At 40.3% G+C, this 19,355-nt stretch overlaps 1 protein-coding gene across 2 annotated transcripts in view; it reads right to left on the bottom strand.

Annotated features, from left to right (window-relative positions):
- Window positions 1-19,000, bottom strand: part of LOC113960786 (mothers against decapentaplegic homolog 2-like) — a 53,320-nt gene extending 34,320 nt beyond the window's left edge. Inside the window, exon 1 of one of the 2 annotated variants that reach the window (XM_027670539.1) lies at window positions 18,711-19,000. In XM_027670539.1, coding sequence (XP_027526340.1) covers window positions 18,711-18,946 — 236 coding nt within the window. In that variant the 5' untranslated portion in view covers window positions 18,947-19,000. The remainder of the gene's footprint in view (window positions 1-18,710) is intronic. The other variant, XM_027670540.1, reaches the window with a different exon arrangement.
- Window positions 19,001-19,355: the final 355 nt, after the last annotated feature.

The raw sequence follows: 19,355 nt of genomic DNA, 5'->3' as shown, positions 1-19,355 counted from the left end.
AGTTTCATAACTCAGATTTTCTGTGTCCAGTGGAGGAGTTGGGAGACAGTTGTTCTGATAAAGAGCGAAAAAATGTTTGCATTGACATCAGATGATGGGGAAGTAACATTACAACCCCTAATTAAAACTGAAACCACATATGATTGTCAGGGTCAGCAAACTGCTACTAAAATGGTGCCGTGTATGGCTACTGAGATATCAAAGTTTGGCCATAAATCAGGTGAGACTGAAATCCAGCAAGTGGAATCCTATCAATGCATCCCATACATTCAGCTTCCAGTTGGTTCTCATCAACAATTAATAAAATTTCTAATAGGTACAGGAGCGCAACATTCAATATTAATGCAGTGGGATGCCAAGAAGCTGGGTGTATGACCCGGATGGCAGAGTTAAAATCACTGGAGTAAACAGAGCAAGTGTTATCTGCCAAACTGCTGAGGTTAATTTATGGCTCCTGAGTGAGAAGCAGAAGTCTTCTAACCTTAATTCTAAAAGAAATCAAGAGACTGCAGTGCACTTGCTCTGCACAGCACCTGCACTACCTGATTCAAGGATTCCTAGTGTATCACAGTGCCAGATTGTTGTTGCAGCATGAAATGGAATTTCTGAAGTTATAGCTGATTTGGCTCCACTAACAGCTGCAGTACCCAACATTGCAAACCTAACAGCCACAATACAAGCACCCCCATGCTTCAGCATTGACAGGGTGGTTTCACACTCCCCTTCTAATTCTCCTGTCTGGCTGGTGAAAGAGTTGAACAGACAGTCGTGGCTTAAAGTTTATTACAGGCAATTGAATGCCAATACTGCACCTTTAACCACTGCTGTGCTAAATTTTGTGGAACTGGTAACTCACATTCATAGAGCGTCTCACTTGTGGATGGCAACACTAGATGTAAAAGACACATCTTTTATGATTCCATGCCGGAAACATGACAAGGCTCAATTCGCACTTCCCTGGAAGGGAGGGTAATACACCTGTAACAGATCTACACAGGGGTATAAACATTCATCCATGATTGCACATGCTGTGCCTGTTGAAGTTTTATAAACAGTCTCACCCCCTCCAGATGTGAAATTAACGGAGACCCCCCTGAAAAGGTAGGGGAAGCAACAACAGCAGTGGAGCAAGCACTTCATGAAATAGAGGTTGAGATTCCACCTGAGAAACATCAAGTCCAAGCTGTTAAACAACTTGAGCCACTAAGGGGTAACCTGTCTGGACCAACCCCTCCGAGACTTGCATTGTTTTCTTTTTCCAGGAATGATACCAGCATACCCTCACTGAAGATCAAAGGACATGAGTCATTCCCTAGGGACAACTCCCCTCAGGAGTCCAAGGCTTTGGTCCCCTCAGCCCCTCCAGAACCCAGACTAGCTGGTTTAACCAGTTCAGAGTGGGGGGACCAGCCAGTGGCTTTACATGAGAAGGCTCACAGAAAACAGCCAGGGAGATATAATAATCACTTTTGCCTTAGGCCCTTTTAACTTTTTGGTTACTTTTGTGTTAAGATACAGGAACCAAATCAACACTTGATGGATTGTTCCTTCTTTTTAATAATTAGTCTGCCATAGGCCGAATTTTCACTTTTCTTTTTATAGGAACCTGCTAACAGATGAGATTGAGCTGCATGGAACTGATGAAACTTTTAACTGCCCCCACAATTGTTTGCATTACCAGTTTATTAATTTTTGTTATTTGTGTTTTTATTGTGAGCAACTTGTTAGGAGACCAAATATTAGTAGGATTATATAATACAGACCATTTTATGTATTGTTAGTTTGATTTTTTGCTAAGTTTATTTTGCCTTTTTACTGGAAAAAAAATGGTGTGGGAAAAGCTTTTACTTTTATCTTATGGATGTATAACTTTGTCACAACCACTTGAGAATCAGGGAATTCAACTAAATTTAGCCTGGGAGTTGGTACAAGGATTTATGCATATTTGGAATCAAGGAATATGTATTAACCTTCCCAGTTCTGCCTCAGAAGGCTTTGGATTTATGATGATTTGGCTAAATGTTTTGGAGTTATTAACAAGTGAACTAAACAAAAGAAAATGTTACATGGAAAATGGCTGAGTTTCCCTTCCTAGTCCAGAAGGAGGGACAGCGATGGACCACAAATGGGACATGGATAGAATACAAGAAAGCCTTTTACCAGCTCCCAGGTAACTCTTCCTGGAACCACTTATGGAACCAAACGTGTTACATAACATTGTAAAATGCTACTTCTATTCCCTCTGCAACAGTATCACGGTGAGATTCTCCTGTCAGGAGTGAGTTTTTCCTAAGTAAATCAGAGACTTGTATTCCCACATGAACATGTCTGATGTGCTATTAAGTTTCCTACCATGTGTCCTAAGGGCTTTTAACTTTACCTCAATTTTATTTATGCTAATCAGTATGGTAACTATAGCACATTCTGCACCACAGATGCTTCTCAGTTGTGGGTGCAATTTACTGTGTCAGAAATTGTAAAGGAATGTGATGAGGGCAGTTTGCCCTCTGAAATTAAAAAAAAAAAAAAAAAACCAAAAAAGCAACAAAAAAACCCAAACAGGGATAACAACTACATTTTTGAAAGGAAATTAATTTGACTTATGACACCAACAGTAAAGCCAGTTTCTGTTTTGTGTCAGGATTAAATTACAACAAAGCCGTACTCTATCCCCTGGAGAAAGAGAATATGGGCCTGATGGAAGGATGTGTTTCTGAGAGGTTTTTTGTATTTTGCATGAAAATTTTGTATGCATAGATAGCCTAGTTGAAGGTACATGCCCCCAGTAAATGGACCAGGTATGTGTTCAGAGAACTTACAAGTCCAACAAGTGTCAAAAATGGCTTCACAGAATTGGTGGGAATTAGATATGTCTTTCTGATCAAACATCAGAACTTTTCCAATCACTCCAACCCAAAGATTGGCTTCAGGGAATTAGCCCAAATTCCTGGCTGATGTCCAAACTCCCATCCTTGAGACTCATGGTGTGGGGGCAGTAGCTAATGACAACTGGGCATCTGCAACCACCCTGTGGATACCCGGAACCTGGACTGTATAAAGGTGGTACCCCCAGAACAACTCCGGGACCCCCACCACCAAGAAGCACAGGGTGAAGAAGGACCAATGGGAAACGGCTGGAACCACCGGTGGCAACTATCTTCTGCTTGATATCTCTCCTCTTTTCTATCTCTCAACCTCACATTTATTGTTAAATAAAATCTGTATTATTGACTTTGGCATATGATCTCGTTTGCACCTTTATTCGGACAGAGGCATCTCTCAATAATAGGATATTAGGAGGCAGACAGTTGGACTGGATGATCTCATAGGTCTCTTCCAACCTTGATGATTCTATGATTCTAAGAGGAGACATGCTTCTGTCCCAATGACTTCTGAGGTGGCTCAAACCCCTTCATAGACTGCTAATATGTCTTTTTCAGTTGGAGTTTAGTGGGCTTCTGATCCTTGATAACCCTGGCTCCAAAACCCTAATGGTCGACCTCAGGTTTCTCCTGATGTTCTTTCCCAGAGGCTCCAGCTGAGACCATGCTCCCCAGCTGCAGTGTAGAGGATATTTTGCATGGCTGGTCCCATCCAAACAGGCCCAAGAGATATCACACGACCTATTTCCTGTTTGATCTGCTCAAAGGCCTGTTGTTGCTCAAGGCCCCACTCGCAATGGTTCTTCTTCCGAGTCACTTGATAGAGGGGGGGGTCACAAGCTGATTATAACCTGGAATGTGCATCCTCCAGATACCCACAAGGCCTAGGACAGCTTGTGTTTCCCTCTTGTTAACCAATGGAGACATCGTTGCTATTTTATTAACCACATCCATAGGCACATGAAGTGTCCATCCTGCCATTTTATTCCCAAGAACTGAATCTCCTGTGCAGGTCCCTTGACCTTGCTTTTCTTTATGGCAAACCCAGCTTTCAGAAGAATCAGAATGATTCTTTTTCCCCTTCTCAAACACTTCTTCTGCTGTCTTGCCCCACACAATGACATCATCAATATATTGTAGATGTTCAGGGGCATCACCCATTTCCAGTACAGTTTGAATTAGCCCATGACCAATAGTAGGGCTCTGTTTCCAACCCCGAGGCAGTCAATTTCAGGTGTATTGGACACCCCTCCATGCGAAAACAAACTGTGGTCTGCACTCTGCGGCCAAAGGAATTGAGAAAAAAAAATGCATGGGGAATGTCAATTATAGCATACCACCTACCTGCCTTCGACTGCAGTTCATATTACAGCTCTAACCTGTCCATTACAGCAGCACTCAGTGGTGGCGTTACTTCATTCAGGCCATGATAGTCTACTGTTAACCTCCACCCTCCATCATACTTTTGCACTGGCCATATGGGACTATTAAAAGGCGAGTGAGTCTTGCTGATCACTCCTTGGCTCTCCAGTTGATGAATCAGCTCATGGATGGGAGGCAGGGAGTCTCAGTTGTTGCGATATTGCTGCTGGTGCACTGTCCTGGTAGCAATTGGCACTTGTTGGTCTTCAACTTACAGTAATCCCATGATGAAGGGATCTTCTGAGAGGCCAGGTAGGATAGACAATTGTTTGATCTTCTCTGTATTCACAGCAGCTACACCAAAAGCCCATCGGTACCCCTTTGGATCCTTGAAGTACCCTCTCCTGAGGTAGTCGAAGCCAAGGATACAAGGGGCCTCTGGGCCAGTCACAGTGGGGTGCTTTTCCCACTTGTCCCCTGTTAAACTGACCTCAGCCTCTAATACAGACAACTCCTGGCATCTCCCTATCATTCCAGAGATCCAAATGGGTTCTGCACTCCTCTGTCTTGATGGCACCAGTGTCTACTAAAGCTTTATACCTCTGTGGGTCTGATGTGCCAGGCCATCAAATCCACACAGTCCAGTATGCCCAGTCATCCCTTTCCTCCTCCTGGCCAAAGGCAGCAACCCTCTATTCCTGGTCAGAGTATTCACTGTCTGACCTTTACAATGCAAGATCAGAAGTCCCCTCACCAGGATCAGAGGAGGTGATTTCAGCTCTTCTATGTCTGGAAAATCACCGGTTGCCTTCTTGGGTCTCTGCAGCAACTACACTGACAGTCTTCTTGGGTGACCACTTCTTAACAGCTCTCTTCCCTCTCAGTTCACACACACAGGCTTTCAGTTTAAAGGTGCATTCACCATCCCACTTCCTCATGTCTTCCCACTGGTAACACAGAACCAGAGTGTGCCATGTGGCCTGCGCTTGGGGCTTCCTTTCCCTCTGACCGGGGCAGGAGAGGACTGATCTCTTGGGCTGCCCCTGACAGCTGAGGTGCTGACCCATAGGGATGTGGAAGTACCCAGAGTTTCTTCTACATTTTGAAACCAGGAGGACACCATCTCTACAGCTGGTGTATCCATTTGCAGGTAACACAATGCTACCAAGCTGCTGGAATATGATGCAGGGGTGCTTTGAACCACCTTCCTCCACATGGCCATTGTGCAAGGAACATCCTCTGAATCTTTAGGGACGTTATTCCTTTTTAGATTGCTATAGATGACTTCCACCACTTCTAATTCTCTCAAGTACTGGATACCTTCATCTGCAGTGGTCCACTTTCCTGGGGAGTTCACACGATCTTCCTTAAATGGATATCTTGCCCTCATGCTTGAGAGGAGCCATGTCCAGAGACTGCAAATTGCTGCCTCTTTTCCAATTCCTCTTTCACTTTCCTGATCTCTAGCAAGGGATCCCAGCTGTTGGGCTCCAGGACCTTCTACTTGCTGACTATCAGCCTCATTATCCCAGCATTGAAGCAGTCAGGTAGAAATCTGCTCACCTGGCTGGCAGCTGTAATCTTTTTGCAAGTCTCGAAGTTCTGATGAGGTCAGGGACCGGGTAACTCCGGTTTCCTGTTTGATTTGTCTTGCTCCTTTCAATGTCTTTGTTGAAGGACAGGCTTCTTGATCTGACCCCTTCCCTCCTGATTCTCCTTCTTTTTCCTCCTCCCTTACTAAACGATGATATGGACCTGTAGCTTGCCTTATCCATTTTTTCTTTTTTACTACTGGGGCAATTACTGTAGTTGTGGTTTGAGTCCCTATCTCAGCCAGTGTCCTCCAATGCAGTTTGGGTCCCTGCCTCCACTACAGTCCTCTGAGAGTACTGAACTGTGGCTCAATAGGCACAGGCCAGGCCCCAGTACAGGTGAGAAGTTGCTGGGTTTCACTGGGGTAGGCAAGGCACCCTTCCATCAGGTGATGCATCAGTTTGCCAGGGTTGATTACCTGTTCAGGTGTGAAGTCCCAGGTAATGGGAGGTGTTAGCCGCCCTTGGAACCTGCCCAAATCCCTCCACACACCCTGCCATCCAGGAACTGGACGCCTCAGGGCACATTTCAATATCTCCTCACCTAAAGTTTGTTTTCTCTTACACCAGGATGAGACCAGATTCCACAAACCCCATGGTATGGTAACAGTATTAATTAATAGTATTAAACAGCTCACATAAGGATGAACAAGGACCATGGGAACCTGCATTATAAAACCATCCACATCAGTCCCAGGTAGGAAGAGGGAGATGTATTCCCTCATCGTCCCCAGAAGATAGCTCACCCAGCATGACAAGGCCATCAGCGTAAGGGCAAAGCACAGAGCCATTGTTTATATTAGTATGTTCCTAAACTTGGCAAAATAAAGTGATAAGCAGTGCAGCTGACAAACTCCATGTCCTGCACAGGAGCTTGCTACTCGATGGCTACTATTACTATAGCATGCAATATATATAACTGCCTTTGTCTCGCCCCACATTGTGTGCCAAAAAGGACTGTGGTAGGTTGACCTCATCTGGATTCCAGGTCTCCACCAAGCTGCTCTATCATTCCCCCTTCCCAGCCAGACAGGGGAGAGGAAACAAGATGGAAAATAAGTCATAGGTGGAGATAAGGCAGTTTACTAAAGCAAAAGCAGAAGTTTGTGCACGCACAAGCAAAGAGGAAAAAAAATAATTATATTCTCTACTTCCCATCAGCAAGCGATGTCTGGCCACTTCCCAGGAAGCAGGGCTTCAGCACGCAGAGCGGTTGCTCTGGAAGGCAAAGATTGCAAATAATGAATGGCCCCCTTTCCTCTTCATTTCCTCAGCTTTTATATCTGAGCTGACATCATATGGTATGGAATATCCCTTTGGTTAGTTTGGGTCAGCTGGCCTACTTGTGTCCCCTCCCAGGATCTTGCCCATCCCCAGCCTAATGATGAGGGGGGGAATATTGGGGAGACAGTGCTGATGCTGTGACAGCACTACTCAGCAGTAGCCAAAACACTGGTATGTTATCAACACCTTTCTAGCTACCAATGCAAAGCACAGCACTGTGAGGGCTGCTATGGGAAATTGAACTCCATCTCAGCCAGACCCAATACAGGTTAAGTCAAATAATTTTTCTCAAGTACTCAAGTCATCCTCCAAGTGGATGAGCAGCTGATGCTGCCACATGCATGTGATGCTTTGCAATTGATCGACAGTTGAAAAAAAAAATGTGATATTTTAGCTCTGCAAGACCTTTGCCTGGTTCACATTCTCTGAAAAATATGCTAACTGGCAAAATGATTATTCTTGGAGCAACAGTTATAAGATCTTTCAATACCTAATTTCAAGCTGAAGCTGCCTCTGGACAGCTTCCCCTATAAATTATACACCCATCTCAAGAAACCCAGGAAGGCACTACACCCAGAATGACCCCTGCTGCAGCCCAAGCCATGCACACCTAGCAGAAAATGGGTAAACAGAATACATTGAACTTGATCTGTGTTCTAAACAAGGGACTATCTCTAAAAATGAGGGATATGAAAATTTAAAGAAACATCAAGTAATATATAACTAAGGCATTTAGTGTTTCCTATAAAGTATTTCAAATGAAGTTAAGGTTTGAACCATAGAGGAAGCTTTCCCAAGCAATATACTGGGGAAGAGAACTGAATGGTAGTGGTGCCATCACTGTTATATCATTTTGCTAAAATTAAATACAAAATTAAGTCAGACAATGATGTTACCAGCATTCACAGCAACGTCCATATTTTATGAGAAATAAAGAAAATTCACAACTACCAAGGAAGCCATAAAAAGGCTTGAAGAGTTTCATTGTTCTGATACAAGAAAGCAGTATTTTATTTTTAAAATTAACTTAGCAAAAACAAATAAGGCAATATAATATCTCAGCAAACATGCTAAAGCAAAAATCAAGAAAGCAACTTAACAGCCAAGGTGTCTAACTACAGGCCCCTGCTCTCCTCAGGCTCAGAACAGAACACAGGATCCCATATTAGATACTGTTCACAGAAAATCTGAGTATGGAGGGGATACCCTTAGAACAAAAATCAAAATCTATTTCCTGAGCTTCACTGCCTAGAGGTAGACAGAAAGGACACGATAAGATCACGGACAAGTCCTGAAGCCTTCGAGCATCTTGCTCACGATCCGCACCCAGTACATGCATCTCAAGACAATACCCACAAGCGCTCTTGCCTCACATGCAAGTGCTCAACTGTTAAAGCAGTTTCCCAGGACATCCAACAGTTTCTTTTCCTCACTCCACCTACCGGGAGTCAACCATGTTCTACCACCATATGCCCTCTGCTGAGGTGACAGTTATCCTGCTCTCTCTCTGTCCTATTGCAGGCAAAAAGATGGGAGTTTCAAAGGTTTGAGGAACAGTAGCATTCAAGTGAACAGTTATGTGGATTCTTGCTGGAAGGGGGAGCTGTTTAAATCCTTATTGGAATGTCTGTGGTTGTTTATCAAAACACTGAATGTTTCCCACATGATGAAAGACATGGCTCCAGTAAAAATTTCTTCCTAGCATTTAACAGACTATTACAGCATTTTTAAAACAGCTGCCACCAATGCAGCTTGCAGCATGTACAAGGCCTTCTGTTCTCTTACTATATTCGCCTAATTGAGATGTATAGGTGACAGCAAAACATTGATTTTTGGTTACTAACTGTGCTTAGACAAGACATCAGTCTGCAAGACCAGTACATGGGACAAGCAGAACATTAGACACTCAAAATTTAAATACAAAGGAACTAAAAAGGTATTTTCATTATTAATTTTGTTGAATTCATCAGTATGGACACACTTGAATTCTTTCCCCGATATGGCTGTTAAGTTTATATTTAAGTTCCTCCCACTATAACAGAAGGGGATATTTATTACAGAAAGACAGTAAAGAACTATCAATAAGCTTTGGTGATTTGAGGTTGCACTGCTGTAGGCTTACACTAACACAGCAAGGTTCAGAAGCCAATCTTGGAAAATGTAGTTGGACCCCATGAAATCAACATTTGAGTTATCTATTAAACAGAAAAGACTTCAACCAAACACCTGAGAGTCAAACACTGTTCCAAACACAACTTTCCATGCCACAAAGCTGCAAGATTCTATATCAATTGTCATCAGCCTTTCTTCATGATCAAAATTGCAAAACTACAGCATGAGATACAATTATTTCAAATGTCAGAGGAACCTGACTTGTAGCCTCCCACAAAACTAAGAGGAAGTAAATACCAGCTCTGAGATGTAACTTGCCAATTCAACTAAATAGTAACATTGAAATTTTGCATATAAACAAAACTCAGAGTATGCTTCTTTTGCATCAGGCTTTTCTCCATCCAGTATCCAAGAAAAGATAACCCAAGCATCCAAAGAAATGGTCAGTTTATCTATAATTATGGGCAAATATTCTAAGCAAAAACTTTCAATTCTTGACCTACTAAAACTTGCTTGTACATTTCAGAATAAAAAGCCACAATTTGGGGAATCTTTTCTGAACAAATGCTGAAGTCAGATTACTGTGCAGCACTTGCTGCTCAAGGGGATTTTCCCAACCTCATTGTTCTGCCAATTTTGAAGCATATGCAGCAAGATGTGAACTTACTCCAGCTCCAGATTGTTCTCTTGTATTCTGCCAGTCAGCTTCAAATAATGCAGCATGACAGAAGCCAAAGAAAACTGTTCATGATAAGACTACGGAATTTTATACAGTAAATTTTAGTTTTCCACCAACTGGCACTGCAACCAAGTCAGAGTAAGTGAACAAAAAAAAGTAGTAAATAAGACATGCGAAGCTACTTTTATTAAATTAGTAGGTGTAGATTACAAACAGGATTAAATCAGTAGGGAGCCTATTAACTAGCTATTTGTTTTCAAAGCTGCAGCAGTAAAAGAACTGCAGTATGCTGTTTATCCTAGAAATTCTTTGTAGGCTAACTGCCTGAGCAAGACAATCAGGATTTTTTTCTGTAAAATTGCTCTGGTTGTCATAAAACATCCACACTAGTAAAAACAGCACTCAAGTGTTTTGTTACAGTACCAAGAAAACTAAATTGGCTGACTTCTACAGAAGAAGAATGTAATGAGGAGAAGAATCTTGATCACACTGAATAGCTGGCCTGATATAAAGACAAATTACCACAGTAAGCCAAGGAATAATTTAGAATTGACTGAAGCCAACTAAAGCCTCAATTCCATTATTGGAGGGAAAATAAGTACTATTTATGAGATAATCTGGGGCTCAGTATTGACAATAAAGCACAGTCAACATTTTCCTTGAGCCACTAATATGTCTTAATGGCAGCATGAAGCATCAGATACAGATATTATTCTTCCTAGTTAGAGCTTTGTACCAGAATTCACTGAGCAGGTAAGTCACTAAAGTAATCACAAGTAGCTCTTTTTCATTTGCTTAAAACTCAACAGCCCTGGCATCAGTTGTTTACCTGACAAACAATAAATGGCATATAAAAATCAAGCAAGCTTTAACATTATTTTTGATTCTGACTCTTCCTGTTTCTTATCATTAAGGCAATCCTAATGAGGAGCAACAGTAACTTGAAGTTGCACAAATGCCAAGAACATTTTTTCACCCATAAATTTGTTTTCCACATCACTGATACTCCAATGGGAACAATACCTTAAACTTACTCCCTAAACAAATAATACAGCTTATACCACTGAGGTGAAGAAGTGGCATTATCATACACCTTACAAAAAATCATCTCAATTTATAGACTGAAAAATGACAGCAAATTAAAAACCTGTACAGTTACCTGAGAAAAAGCAGCTGAAACAAGGCCAGAATCCACATTTCCCAAGCCTTTATCCAGTGCTCCAGTTAGTATACAATATAGTCCCCAAAATTGAATGTTTTTTCCTCCTGACTCAAGAGACAAGCTCCTTTGAACTACACAGCATTTTGCTACTGACTAAGTATCTTGCACATTTATATTTTTACCTGTTGACCTATCTCAAATGACATGCCAATACTTTCTGCTTGGCATACCAACTCTAACAAATTATGTGGGTAAGTCACATGGCTTCCTGAAATGCGCAAGCTTAAAACTGGTAGCCCTAAGTATCTTTAATACTCTAAGACTTCCTTTTTCAGGATGACATTATTATAAGATACCGTAACCTGAACTATGCCTACACTAAAGCTTAACCTTAGTTACAGCAATTCAGTCCTCAACACCAGTTGTGCAAGAAACCAAGTTAACAGCTATATTTTAGTATTTATAATTAAAACTCATTCAATTACATTTTTAATTTCAATCAACACTGTGTTAGAAGGCTAGAAAGCTTCAAGTCTTCAAATTCATCTTCTAAAGAATGAGTGACTTGCAAGGCCCTAACTGCTGTAATACACAGTGTCTAGTCAGTGCCCTACTGATGTACATACATTCTTCTGTATACAGATATCAGAATGGTTTGGGTTGAAAAGAACCTTAAAGACCATCCAGTCCCAACCCCCCTGCCATGGGCAGGAACACCTTCTACTAGGCCAGGTTGCTCAAAGCCCCATCCAACCTGGCATTGAACACTGCCAGGAATGGGGCAGACACAGCTTCTCTGGGCAACCTGTGCCAGTGCCTCACCACCTTCACAATGAAGAATTTCTTCCTAATATCTAAACCTGCCCTCTGTCAGTTTGAAGCCATTCCCCTTTGTCCTATCACTCCATGCGCTTGTCCAAAGTCCCTCTCCAGCTCTCTTGTAGCCCATTTAGGTACTGGAAAGCAGCTATAATATCTCCCCAGAGAGAGGGGGATACACCAGGAATAGGAGCCTGCTTCTAATCAGCCATTCAAGTAGGAAGTGTTGGTAGAAGAAAAATATGCTATTAGAAATCCTCCATCCTACTCTACATATGAAATACACTGACACTATGAATCAAATAGGAGAAAGCAAACAATTTAACTTTAGGCTATAATGTGGAAGTTATGTAGAAAGGATTAAGGGAACGACAGTATTTAACTTGTTAGCTTATTCTGCTTTGACCATTCACTACACTGTCACAACCCCATCCATGATGGTTCCTCTCAATTAACAAGGACCTCAAGAGTGACCAGTTCACAAAACATTTTTACTCAAAAATGCTTTTTACTAAGAAATTACTGTTTTCACAAAAAGCTTCAAAAAGTCATTTATTTCAAGTCAGTTTTTGAAGACAAGCACCACAGACATCATACAGTTATCCAGCTCCTTCCCTAGGTAAGCATTAAAAAAAAATATATATAAAACAGGAATATTAATGCTGGACAAGTTGATGGTTAGTTAGTCTAAACAGACTTTTCTTTCACCAGCTTAAAAGAAACAGAGAAATTTGTGATTGACCACCACTTAACTCATTTTTAAGTTTAATTTTGTGATAAAACATGAGCTAAATTGATTTTTAGGATAGTTTTGTAGGGAGATTGTCTTGGAAAACCAGGTGCCAGCTTCTGCTACCCCAACTATGAGAAAGGCTCCAAGGACATTGGTAGAATCTCTCAGAGCATTCTTGTTCTCTCTACACACTAATCCAGACTGCACAATACAGCACTACAGAACATAGACCAGTTGAAAGCGGTCATTGTAAAGTTATTGAAAGAAACTCTCAACACAGATTAAAAGACACTGTAAAGCATCAGAAACACACCCCTAAAGTCAGCTGCTCCGCACTCATCACTTTCAGAAACAGACTGTTTCTCTCACAGGATCATCTTTTCACATTTTATGTTCAGGCAATGCAGGTGGACACTATTCACCAGACAAGCAGCTGCCTGGCTGTTTTCTAGGCTGGAAATTCAGGTTGCACACCATTTACTAAGAGGAAGTCAGGAAGTTATACAGTAAGCTGCTGGAGTAGCGCATACACACAGGGCCAACTCCAAGATGAAGGAATGTCACACACACAAAAGGAAGCCACTGTAAAGCACACCATCACTCCATTCTTACTGTCCTGTGGAGGCTAGAGCCTGGCATGACACACTTAGAAAGCACCAAGAACTTTCTTTAGTCTTTTACAGAGAACATAGAGACAACATTCAACTCCCACCATAATTACAGAACTGAGAAGAGGAAGGGCAATTTGATTCTCCTGCTATACCTTTCCAGTTAACACATTCAAAGTCTTCACAGCACCAGCTATCAAAGAGGATGAGGGGATTTTGAAGCTAATTTTGGCCAACACTCCCCAAAACCTCAACTATGCCTTGCCATATTTCCAGGAAAGATCTCTCTGGCTTTCTTCTAAAGCATTATTTTAATTGAAATTCCAACAAGAGAAAAATCAGAGGGGTCTCTGCTTCATCCTCAGTAATCCTGTCATGAGAAAAGGGAGTCAGTTCATCAACAAAAAATTTACAAGCACACTCTTCCTGTAACCTCAGCAATAAAAATAGTACTTTACTGTATTCTGATGCACTGTTTAAATATCTATATTTTAGAAAGCTCAAGATGTTCAACTATAGTCTTCAAACATTCATAGAACCAATTTACAGCTAAGTGAATACATATGGACTGAGATATGGCATATGCTATGAGGACATTCTTTATACATAGCAGCTCTCAACTTGTGAGCTATGATTAAGAATCGATGTCCATCCCCAACTTGAATAGTAAATTATCCCAGCTCAGCTACAAACTAGCAGACAGTGCCAAGTTCTGCTTTTGGGAAAACAGACTTCACCTCTGTCTGGAATAGCAACGTTAATTTAGGATCTAACGTGTCAATCTAACTGCCTGCTGTTGTCCTCTTAGCTAATTCACTCATAGCTTAGCAGCAGATGTTGGGAACTCTCCTAAAACAGTTTCCAGAGGAACTTTCCCTATTCCCAGTGTAATTGTTGAAACCACCAATTTCCTGTGGCTTTAACCTGAGAAGGAACAAAGGAATTTCTGTATTGATATACTCTGAAGTAACCTATTTTGGGGAAAGATCTTAAAGCTTGAAAACGAACAATTCTAAAAGCCACATTAGCTTGACAACTCTGCTCTACTGGTGATCAAGAGCATCCTTAAAACTAGGTTATTGAATGCAGCTATGTGATCACTTTCCTGACAAATATTCCCAGGGAATTCAAGAAAACATGCTAACTAGTAGCACAAGTTATATTTAAGAAAAATTATTCCCTTTAGACCTAAATTAGAAATTACTTTTTACTCAGTCGTGTGAAGAAAAAGGCATCAAAATGTCATAATTTTAAGGTTTGTTTGTTCTCAAACAGCATTTCCAAGCGAGTTGTCCCATCTTTAAACAGGACATTTCCTTGCCCAGTTTACTTCTGCTGTTAACTCCTTTGTAAACACTGTGATCACCACTAAACTTCCACGTATGGAGGCTCATATTAACTAACGAAGAGAACCAGCCTTCAGAAAACAATTTTAACATGTGCCGTAAGCTATGCCTAGGCTGCCTATCTTACCCATAGTGCTAACTCACTGCAGGGAATGAAAAAAGGGCTGCAGGACAAGCAAGCAAAGGAATAACATTAGTATAATAGAGAAATTCATATTTTCTTTAGAGAATTTTGACCATGTCAAACAGTCTTGCTTTCACAAATTTGATGAACTTTCATCAGACTCTGCAGTTTTAGTAGTAATACTTCATATAAAATAAAGCCCTAATACAGTTGTCAAATTACACAAATATTTGCATGGAAGCAGAAATCAACCTGTGATATGGATGTACCCAGTTACAGCTCAGGAAGGACACAGTCAGTTCTGCATTAGGTTTCAGATATGTATGCTCTAGAGGAACACAGGACATCATGAAGGAGTCTAAACTCAATGCTTCCCTTCCCCTAGCTTTTTTTCATTTTTAAAAATATAGAAGCTACAACAGTCCAGGCCAACATTATCCCAAACCTGTCCCGACTAAACTCTGTTATTAGTTGTACATTATCAGGCATTTTACAAAAGTAACTGCATTTGGTAAGTTTTATTTACAAGAAGCAAGAAGAAAGCATGAAGCATATCTATACTCTTTTAAAGACAGAAAAACCACACAGCTGATCACACCAAAAAACTGAGATGAGGAAACTAGTTATTTGTTTCCCTGCTTTGGATTCCAATACTATGTACTGTCACCACTGAAACAACTTTTTAAATAATGAAGATAGATTATGAATATGCCATTTGACTATTCACTATGAGGCATGGTTTGGTTTGTTAAAGGCTTGGATTTTAGCTACCACTAGTTACAAAGTATTAATGGACAAGACTTTGAGCAACCTTGTTTAGTTAGTGGAAGGTGTCCCTGTCCATGGCAGGGAGGTTGGAACTACATGATCTTTAAGGTCCCTTCCAACCCAAACTGTTCTACGATTCTGCCATTCTATTTCAACAGAATAATCCATTATAAGAAATTGCTCCATTAGAAGACATATAAATGGATGCTCATGCTCTGTTACTTCACTGACTGCTTCTTGTGCCCCATTTGTCAAACTGCAAAGGAGAGCATAAAGAAAGGATCTTAAATTCTACCAAATTCATTATGTGTTTTAGAAAAGTGAACTCACATACCAACATTTAGTTTCAAGATACACAGGGATTATGTGATTAGAATCCCACTGGCTTGCTGGGAGGATTCAGCAATATAACTACAAATTACTTAGAGGGCTAGTGTCAAAAGGACCTCTGTACTTATTTAGCCTCTGCTCTAGATTACTGACCCATTTACGAAGAGCTAAGCACCCCTGCTGTGCAATGCCAACACCCACTCCATCTGTTTGCTTCTGCTTTCTCAGAACCTCTATTAGTCTGCAGAAGTTCTGTTAATTACTACATGAGCAGCTTTTGCATAGCTCACACAGTATCAGCCTCAGTATGTAGTCACCTTGACAAACAGCATAGAAACAGAGCAATCCTAACTCAACAGGATTATCAATGACATACAGTAATATATAATATGCAGATTTCTGAAGAGGCAATTTAATACAACCATTGTCCAAGCTGCTCTCAGTTTTGAGAAAAGCTTGTAGGTGTTTAGTTGCTTTAGGTTTCAATGACGAAAAAGTATACTAGAGTTAAGTACTGTATCAAACTCTGGAAATCTCCAAGAGGACCAGAAATTTGTGAAACCACAACTGAAACTTCTGTTGAGGGAATAATGCAACAGTGGCAAACAGAAGCATCCCACATCACCTGTCAATATCTACACTGAGTATTAGTAAGTAAATCTAAAGCAAGTTAAAAAAACCACACAAAACCAAACACAAAGACCCTCCCCAAGCAGAACAAGGTTTGGAAAGTTAGCCCAGCTACCACATCAAAACTACATCTCAGCATCTTGGCACCTCAAACTTCCTGCTGACTAGGAAAGAAAAAAGTTTCAAATTTAGCATTTTATTATTTTTCCTTGCTGATCTACAGATCTTTAAGACATTCATTAAATGGGTCTCAAGCAGTAGTTTTGTTAATTTACTAAATCCAAGAACAAGAATCTCCAGAAGTCATTACAGCACTGAGTTGACATTTGTTATTTTTTGGGAACCCAGACTACTGCTGTCAAAGTGAAATAATATCAACAGTCCAAAAGCCAACTACGAAACTCAAGAATTCTGGCAACACTGATATCATCTCTTAATACCCTTAATACCAAAGCCATTTCTTAATTTAAAATTAAACCTTGTACAATAGCCAACATCACTTCAAGAGCTCTCTTGCTATTGGCTTGCTCCTAAGGTAGGCAAGAAAAGTAAAACCTAGGTCCAGTCCTTTTTACAGCTTACTGGAGGATAGAGAACAGTGAGTGCATCATAGCCCAGCAAGAACTGCTGGTCACAACATGGAGGCTTTACAGAGTATCACAGAGCTTCGTATTCTGTTATTATTTACTGTGTCACACAAAAGGTCATGCAAGCAGGAGGACATACCCAAAGTAGACTAGGAAAACAATGATATATTAGCATACTGTTTGTATCTTCTAAAAAATATTTGACAACTATTCTTCTGAAATAGCAATATTTACTGCCCCAGTACCCTTGCAGGAGAGCTCTAGAAGATAGACATTTTATATCAAGTGAATCTCTATATGGCATATTTAGCTTCTGTCATGTGAAACACCTCCCAATTAAGCATTTTGTCTTTGTCATGATAAAGACTTCCTAAATATATAGTCATCTTATGTCAAGAAATACATACCCCTACAGGTTCCAATCTTAGTCTACTGATATACACTAAGACAAGAAAGAGCTAATATTTTATTTCCGATTGTTTTCCAGCCAGCAAAAGGAAGAAAGCAGAAGGGAAACCCAGAGAATTTTGGGACTGCTCTAGGGAAGAAAATACAAGCAGAGGGCAACATTAGAAACAAAAGGTGAATAGAAAAGAGAAAACACAAAGTAGTCATTTATTCAGAGCATACTCATGATTTTCCCAGACAGCTGTGTCAAATCTAAAAAAGAGAACATTAAAACCATTATCAGATAACAGCTATAACACATTTGATACATGGAAATCATTACTGACACCAGTCAAATCTAGTTCGCACTATGATTAATACAAAGTTTAAAAGTAGTTGGGATGAATGTGCTAATATAGAAATTAAGGTCATAAACCAGATACAGTTTCTCTCCCCTAAAAATTATTTTAAGTGTCAAGGCGCTAAGTGCCCAAAATATTTCCATGCCACCAGACCCCCTTTTCATAGAAAAATATACCTGTGAAGTGATTTGATACTTATGTTGCACATAATGACCTTGCACAGGCACCTTAGTGGGATTTCTGTACAACGTGAACCGAAAACAGCCTGCATTATACTTACAAGCATAACCCTTGCCCCTCACACAGCAGTTGCTATGAATTGAGAAAGTCAAAGGGGTAGAATGCAAGCCATTCACCTAAATGTATATACATATCAGGAGCAGAAGAGCAGTTCTAGAAATACTCCAAGTTACTAAATAAAAAAGCATTTACATTAACCAGTAACAAATAATTAAAATGGTCTTCAGACAGTCTGCCTCCAAAGACAAAACTTCACTTCAAAAGGGAGAACTGATGCAGCTTGTACAATTTAAATGAAACTACCAGATACAACAAAATAATTAGATGACTGAAGTGTTGACCAAGGAAAAATTAGTCTTTTATTTTTAAAGTGAAAGTGTAGGTTCAAGTATGCCCCTCTGATTATAGACATGGTTATTAAATAAAAGCATAAGGCAGTGCTACAAACGAAGAGCTGTGCCAGGCACCACCAGAATACATACAAATTGGAATCTATGTAGTTATGAAAACATATGAAATTGTAACTTTACAAAGCATGTGATTCAGTTGTAAGCAAGCACTGTATAAAAACAAAATAGGTTTTAAAGATTTTGTAAAGAATCAGAGCATGCAACTGATTTTTTAATAATTTGTTCAGATAGCCTAAACATCCATTTAGTTATTTTTAAGTGGTTGTAACAATTTCAAACACAACAGCGCTTACCTTGGTATGGTCACACATTTTGTACTGCAATTCTGAGTGGTAATTGCCTTCTCAAGCTCATCCAGCTGTCCTGTTTTCTTTAGCTTCTTGACCAAGCTTTTCACTGCTTTTTCACACCACTTTTCATCCTGACCATTCTGCTCACTACCAGTAGCCCCTCCAGAGCCACCAGCAGATTTTTTCCACCCCAGAAGTCTCTTCACAACTGGTGGAGTGAATGGCAATATGGATGACATGACTTTCACCAGACAGAACACTCAGCAAGCAATAAATTAGATTCCTGTCTGATCCCTAAAAACACAAACCAAAACAGACACATTAGCACTGAGGTTTCACATGAAACAAACACCTTCTTAGGACTTTTCATTAACCAAACGCCATAGGACACTGCATCCTAAAACAAGTCAGATAATAGTTCAGATAAGTCTGCATCGTGGTTAGATACTTAACCAATTAAGTTCATATGCAAGTTTGCTGCAGACTCTTTAACAGTTAGGACAGACTAAGGTTACTGTTGGATTAGACATTTAATTTTTCCTCGAGTCTTTCCTGGCTAAATCAACTCCAGAAAAATACACAAATTAACTTTAGTCTATTAACTTTGCACCTAGGCTGGCTGGGTCTATTCATTTATTAAAATTTTCC

Source organism: Neopelma chrysocephalum, unplaced genomic scaffold (assembly GCF_003984885.1).
Source record: "Neopelma chrysocephalum unplaced genomic scaffold, ASM398488v2 Primary Assembly neopelma1_96887, whole genome shotgun sequence".
NCBI classification, from domain to species: Eukaryota; Metazoa; Chordata; class Aves; order Passeriformes; family Pipridae; genus Neopelma; species Neopelma chrysocephalum.
The sequence above is the reverse complement of the archived record's forward strand: the minus strand, read 5'-3'. Positions and strand labels throughout refer to the sequence as shown.